This window comes from Garra rufa, chromosome 18, assembly GCF_049309525.1.
Source record: "Garra rufa chromosome 18, GarRuf1.0, whole genome shotgun sequence".
Classification (NCBI taxonomy): domain Eukaryota; kingdom Metazoa; phylum Chordata; class Actinopteri; order Cypriniformes; family Cyprinidae; genus Garra; species Garra rufa.
In genome coordinates this window covers 35,846,731-35,854,345 of record NC_133378.1, presented here as the reverse complement: position 1 = coordinate 35,854,345, position 7,615 = coordinate 35,846,731, and the positions used below count along the sequence as shown (strand labels likewise).

General features: G+C 38.9%; 1 protein-coding gene across 1 annotated transcript; it reads left to right on the top strand.

Moving 5' to 3' along the window:
- The first annotated feature begins 528 nt into the window (after window positions 1-528).
- LOC141291390 (protein-glutamine gamma-glutamyltransferase K-like) lies at window positions 529-5,588 on the top strand. Its single transcript, XM_073823560.1, has 14 exons — window positions 529-607; window positions 814-1,256; window positions 1,385-1,576; window positions 1,702-1,953; window positions 2,043-2,161; window positions 2,524-2,631; window positions 2,776-2,953; window positions 3,038-3,176; window positions 3,268-3,460; window positions 3,563-3,716; window positions 4,324-4,608; window positions 4,740-4,900; window positions 4,992-5,128; window positions 5,207-5,588. Coding segments are annotated over exons 1-14 (2,511 nt in total). The 5' UTR covers window positions 529-605; the 3' UTR covers window positions 5,355-5,588.
- Window positions 5,589-7,615: the final 2,027 nt, after the last annotated feature.

Sequence of the window (7,615 nt, the reverse complement as noted above, 5' to 3'; positions counted from 1 at the left end):
CCTAAAATGTATAGAGTTAAAAATAAAGCAATAAGAATAATAATGTATTATTATAAGAATAATTAATTTATCTTTCTGGTTCTGTAATCATTGAATACAGATCAGTAAATCAAGTCCTAACGTGATCTTGAGGTAGAATTTAATTGAATTTCTACAAAACATATTAGCAGTTAAATTCAGGATAAATCAATATATATTTAAAAGATTTTATTTTCAACAATATATGTCAAACAAATGCAGTATCTGGGAATCACCCCACTGGCCAAAAACTACTTTAGCACTTTAGTCATCATTATAAATGAGCATTTTTCTTTTTACTCTGCAATTTCTTAATTACATCATATCAATCCATGACAATTAAACTAATTAAACTTTCACTTAATTCCCTGAAACAGATCATTCAAATTAACATATGTCACTCACCCAAATTTTTCACTTCTTACTCACAGTAGACGTGGATTGGGTGGAGCTGAACATGAAGTATATATATCCAGGGCTGCAGTGGAAAGATAAGCTGGTTAAAGCAAAACTTACTGGTCACTTGCTTTTGTAAATCAACTTCTTACTTCAGTTACTTGTTACAAACAAGGACAAAGACTACAAACATGTAAGTAATCAACTTTTATTTTGCACATGTTTGTTAATTTTATGGACTTTTAATAAGACACAGATTGAGAAGAAAGTTCTACAAATCTAATTTGGAATAAATTTAAAGACTGAAATATTCAGGGGAAATCTAAATTATTAATGATCCACCTGAACTTGAATGATATATCTTTTTAATCGTTCTTTACAAACTTTGTTTTTGCACAGGATGCCTTTTGTCAACAACCCGTACAAAAACGCCTGCACCCTCGGCCGTTTACCAGGTATTACACTGCAGGACAGCTGGAAAGGAGCATGCAATGCACCGGTTTACACTAACCCATGTGCAAACCCTTGTGTAAACCCATGGGCAAATGTTTACATGCACCCATACGCAAACCCTTGCGTGAACCCATGCATTAACCCCTGCGCTACTCCATATGCTACTCCATATGCTACTCCATACGCTACTCCATACGGTACTCCATATGCTACTGCATACGGTACTCCATGTGCTACTCCATACGCTACTCCATACGGTACTCCATGTGCTACTCCATATGCTAATCCTTGTGACTTTGGTACTCCTTGGTGCGATTATGACAAGAAGGAAGTCGTCGTCAAGAAATATGTGGATGATTGCACAAGCACGCAAGTCTGTGGAGTTGAGAGTAAGAGTTGTTGTGTTTTCTTTATATTTGTCCTGCTGACAGAAAACATGTTTTTCTTACTCATCATAACGCATGAATGATTTGTTTGATAATAAGGTAGCTGTTTTCTGCTTTTTCCATTTTTTTAGATTCTCTCCTCCAGGTGCGTACTGTCGATCTTCTCAAATGCAGGACTGGACCGAATCGTCTGGAGCATCACACACATTTCTTCCATGAGGATCGTCTCATTGTCCGCAGAGGACAGTGTTTCAATATGTGGGTTGATCTGTGCCGTCCTTTCAATCGCAGTTGTGATAAGCTTCACCTGGAGCTCAAACTAGGTTAGTTATGATTGACAGCATGTGGAAATCTACCAACAGAAGGTCATGTACAGGAAGAACAAGTGAGGAGCTGAACCAGCATTTCTACCATCACTGAAACCTCTTTTACTTCTCTATGTTTACAGGTCACATTGCATCCATCCGGGACGGCACTTATGTGACCATTCCAATCGTGGACGAATTCAAGAGAGACTGCTGGGGGGCAAAGATTGTGGAAATAGTACAAAACCGTGTCAAACTGTGTGTGAATTCTGTACCGACTGCTTGTGTTGGACGATACCAGCTCAGTGTAGTGACACAGTGTGCAGCAGGCAGATTCGCTTTACCATGTGTTCCTGAAAATGACATTTACATGCTGTTCAACCCCTGGTGTAAAGGTACGTGTTTTATTACACTTTAAAATAAACCTGAAACTGAATATATGTTTAAAGTTTAAAAAATATATGTTTAATGTTCTCTTTTTCAGATGACTGTGTGTACCTGAATGATGAGGCAGAGAGAGCTGAGTATGTGCTGAATAACATGGGCAAAATCTACTATGGAACTAAGCAGCAGATTGCCTGCAGATCATGGAACTTTGGTCTAGTAAGAGCGAAATTACACAAAATTCATGAAATTCACATATTACACAAATGCCTACACATGAGTTAACAGTCAGAGTGATGCTGTGAATTCACTGACTTCAGTGGTAATAATGTCACAAGAAACCAACAGAAGCAACAAAACTTTTCATTTTCTAATGTGTAAGTAACCCCACAAAGGGGCATAAGGGTGTGCATTAAAAGTATTGGGATCTATTTGGGTTGCTGCTAGAAATGTTTTTCACATTCCATTTCTAACCCCATCAGAGATCTGAGAACAAGCTCTTCTGTCTAACATTTTATGCACAAGACAGCATGACAAATTTTTCAATTTCCAATTTCCTCACTCCCTTGTCTGATTCCTAGTTTGAGGAGGGAGTCTTGCCTGCATGCATGTATGTGTTGGAGAAGAGCTGCACCCCTTGCTCAGGATGGGGAAACCCCATTAACATTTCCAGAGTGGTGTCTGACATGGTAAGTCTTCATTTTCTTCTTATCAACACCCTGATTTCATGTTGAAAAAACTGTCTAATTTGTTCTCTTCTAAGTGTGCTACTTTTGCATGAAGTTTGCTGCATTCAAAATAAAAAAAAAGTTATAATCATCTCTCCTTATCAGGTTATTGCCAAAAAAGACTGTGGTGTTCTGGTGGGTAATTGGTCAAACTGCTATGGAGATGGAGTTGCTCCTACATCCTGGTGCAGCAGCAGTGCCATCCTGAAGCAATACTACAAATGTGGAGGAATACCTGTCAAATATGGACAGAGCTTGGCTTTCGCTGGAGTCACCAACACATGTGAGATTTCCTGCAGAATGGAAAAGGAGAAAAGGTTTTGAGAAAGTGACTGTAGATGTAATGCACTTCTTTTCCTTGTTGTAGTGTTGAGGTGTTTGGGCATTCCTTCTCGTCCAGTCTCAAACTTCTGCTCCGCTCATGACACTGATGTTAGTTTGACAACTGACGTCTACTTAGATGAGAAATTTCAGCTGATTGACCAAATGAACCGTGATTCAATCTGGTAAGTGTCATTACCATTAGTGATGTCATAAAGTAGCATTCCTCTGAATGTCACTGAAGTGTTTCTACTTTCTTTGTCTCTTTCCATGTAGGAACTACCATGTGTGGAATGAGGCCTGGATGACTCGTTCAGACCTGCCCTCTGGTTTCGGAGGTTGGCAGGTGATTGATGCTACTCCTCAACTGACCAGCCAGGGCTTCTCCCGCTGCGGCCCCACCTCTGTTGCTGCAATCCGCAGTGGCCAGGTCTTCCTGAAGCATGATGTGCCCTTCCTTTTTGCCGAAGTATGTTGTTTTATGTAGTTAGCATTCTGTCATAAAGAGATTATGACAGATTATTATATTATATAATGACTAATGATTCCTGTTTGTCTGTTTGTGTTCTAGGTGAACAATGATAGAGTTTACTGGCAGAGGAAATGTGATGGAACATTTGGTGTTGTTCACGTTGAGAAGGATGTAGGAGGTCACTGCATCAGCACCAAGGCTGTCGGCTCAGATCAACGCATAGACATCACAAACTTCTACAAACACCCATGTGGTAAAAACCACTGCCATTAATCTTTAAACATCTGATTCAGCCTTTATACTTTTGAACCATGGATTATACTCAGTGGTCGAACTGTAAAAAAAAAAAAAAAAAAAAAAAGAAATTAAGGGAGGGTGGTGGGGCAAGGGTCTTGTAACTACCTTTACACACTGATTTGTCTAAATTTGGAATACATTTCTATTAAACAAAAGGCTCTCGTGGATGTATAAATATGACACTAAAACTGCCAGTAGGTGGCAGCAAGTCCCTGTTTTAATACATGATTCAACCATTCATTCCAAATGGCTGATTCAGTTAGAAACAAAGCAAGTGAATGCCTTTATGAATTGATCATTAATTATTGGCTCACTACATTCATTTAAAAACATATTCATTCAGATACGAAACACAGCAGTGTTGCTCTGTCATCTTTTTAAAAATGTCAAATAACGTGCAATATTGAGTTTGAGAATTTTAATATTACATTTAAATGATACGTTTTACACAACATTATTAATTTCATTTTCTATTTTTTTTTTACATTTTATTTGAATTTGAGCCCTGATTATATTGATGATAAAGATTGTTTTTTTCTTCCCTCTACATTTTCGTTGATCAGGTTCCTCTGAGAGGTGCACAGCTTTGGAAACAGCCCTTCGTCATGGCTCCAGAAGATGCGTATATCCACTGCCCTGTGCTGAAGATGTTGTCTGTGAAATTGGCCTAAAAGGAGACGGACCATGTGTGGGCAAGGATGCCGTGCTGTGCATCAATCTAAAAAACAAATGCAGCTCACCTCGTACCGTCACCCTCTACAGCCAGGCTGCAGCCACGTACTACACCGGAGTCAGGAAGACCTTCCTCAAGAGAGAACAGACATGCATTGAGCTCAAGCCCTCTGAATGTAAGAAATGATAAAGTTTTGTAAGAGTTGCAGTAGATGAGATCACACATTTGGTATAATGCAACTCATGGATTAATGGACTAGCAATGAAAGCATGAGAATTCAGTATTTGCCACTTTTCCCTGTTATAGGCAGACCTCTGGACTGGACCCTGACTTATGATGAATATAAAGAGCACCTGGTGGATCACTCTTCATTGATGCTCAACCTCTTTGGACACGTGACTCAGACTAAGCAGGTTGTGGCCACCCAGTACAGCTTTAGACTGCGCACACCAGACCTTGCTATCGCTGTGAGTTTACAGTAACAGTTTAACTGCTTAATCTTTGGGTTGGTTCAAATCGTTTAGTGCTGAACTGTCTCTTGTATGCGATTCTTTTCAGCCTGCATGTGATGCCATCTTGGGTCAAGAAGTGCCATTTAATGTCACTTTCCAGAATCCACTGCCTTGTGTCCTGAAAAACACTGTATTCCGCTTTACGGGACTTGGACTGCAGCATCCCAGAGTTGTCAACTATGGGTAAGAAACTAGAATATTTGTATCAATTTCCACTTACATTCTGTTCTCACATTAATTTTCACTTTCTTTCTTTCACAGTGACATTGCAGGGCATGCTAAAGTGTGCCTGACGGAGAGGTTTATTCCCAAGTGTCACGGCCCACAGCAACTTCTGGCATCGTTTGATTGTCCTCAACTCACTCAGGTGCATGGATTTGCCAACATTGCTGTCAAACAGCACTTTTAAACAAATTAAATAAAAGGAAAGTTTCAATGGAAGGAAAATCCTGTTGACAAATTGTAGCAGTAAAATTTTCCATTTTGTTTCACATGATTGATTTGCAAACTGAATTAACAATTTTGCTTCACTTCACCCACAAAACACAAATGTTACATTAGAGTTGACATGTCTGTTGTTATTAAAGAAAAGTAATCTTGTTTGCAATGTTCTCAGAAGAGATTGCACTTAGAGGATGTTTTGTGCCAGCCATGTGAAAAACTGATTAAAAGCATTTTAAAAATCTAATATATGCTGTTGTGTCATGTTACATAATTCCCTTATTTAGCTGTATTGTTGTTATGTGCTGCTTCAGCATTTAGAAAAATATGAATCATTCAATCACTTTGTATGCGAGTCTGTTATGAGTCAACAGCTAATACATCTGGGTAACAAATACAACTCTTAGGATATCTGGTACAACCAAAAGATACTAATAGTTAAAAGGGTGTGGTTGCTATGCCTACAGTATGCAAAAACAATAACATTCAAATGATAATAAATGTATATATACACAAACCCTTCTCTGGGTATAAATATTTAATGTAGGCTGTGGATTGGCCTAAAAGTGTGTGCAAGTATACTTTCACAGATGTAAACATCCATTTTATGGATCTGGATGAGTAATTGGCATGGATGTATCCAAATGTGTGGTTTAATAATCTCCACTGAAAATCTGTAACTCAAAATCTATTATATTTCTGCATGAATATGACCCAAAAGATCTTAACACAAATCCTGAAAGTGGACAAAGAGAACACAATCAAACAACTGTTTTTTATTTGTAAATGCTTATTTTGCCCATCTGTTCAGAGATGTTTTCAATCAATTGTAGGGACCCCTAAAACTTGCTTGGGTTTTAATAATGCAGAATATTAAAATGTATGTGTTTTATTTTTTAATTTAGTTTATTTAGTTATTAGTTTATTTCTAATACATGCATCAGCATTATTTGATTTGTTCAGATTTTTGTTTCATATCCACTGACATAATATTTAATGCAAGTGTATTATTGTGGGCCAATGACTGTTGAGCTTCTTTAAAGGGACAGTTCACCCAAAAATGAAAATTGGATGTTTATCTGCTTACCCCCAGGGCATCTAAGATGTAGGTGACTTGGTTTCTTTAGTAGAACACAAACAAAGATTTTTAACTGTTGCAGTCTGTCTGTCATAATGGCAGTGAATGGGGAAATTAAACCCTGCGGCTCGTGACAATACATTGAGGTGTTAAGACACAAAACGATCGGTCTGTGCAAGAAACTGTACAGTATTTAAATCATTATTTACCTCTGATCCACTGGAATGTTCAGCTGTGCTGAGCGCGTTCACAACAGCTGGCGTGTGATGCGTCAACGTAGTCAGTGAAAAGTCAACACTCCCGGATGAGTTCGCACAAGGAAACGTAAACATTTTGTTTTTAATTGGTTGCCAGAATCAGGATAAGCACAAGTAATTACCATTTAGAGTAGCCGCTATGCATTGTGTGAACAATGAATGATGTATACACACGACAGATCGCTTCCGCACGTGCACTTACTATGGCGGATCATGTTGACACGTCACGTTTTGTGTCTTAACACCTCAATGTACCGACTGCAGAGTTTAATTTCGTTTTTTCTGTGTATGTTTTTTTTACTCTCAAAAATTTGATGCCCATACTGCCATTATATGACTGACAGACTGCAACGGTTTGAGTTAAAAATCTTCAGTTGTGTTCTACTGAAGAAACAAAGTCACCTACATATTGGATGCCCTGGGGGTAAGCAGACAAACATCCAATTTTAATTTTTGGGTGAACTATCCCTTTAAGGTTGCATTATACCGTGAGTTACAGGAGGAAGAAGGGGGAGGAGCATTCACACCTGCGAGAAAGAAGGGGGAGGAGCATTCGCACCTGCGAGAAAGGAGGGGGAGGAGCATTCGCACATGGTGAGGAAAAGGCCACATGTGATGTGTTCGAGCCCTGTTGTTTAATTCACGATCGTTTTGAGTCACCCCCTGTGTGCTGACCGAGACATCGCCATCGCCAAAAGTGACAGCACTGATAAAGTTCATCGTTGGACTTTGATCGACACTGAAAGCTGTGAGTTTGTTCCGTGAGTGATTTCAACATTGCCTCTTTGTCGTCGGATGGACTTAAGTGAATTCATTTTCGATACTCTCTGACTGTGAGCGATTTTGAACTAGTCAGCTGTAAATGTGCACCAACGTTAAAGTACGCCTACATTT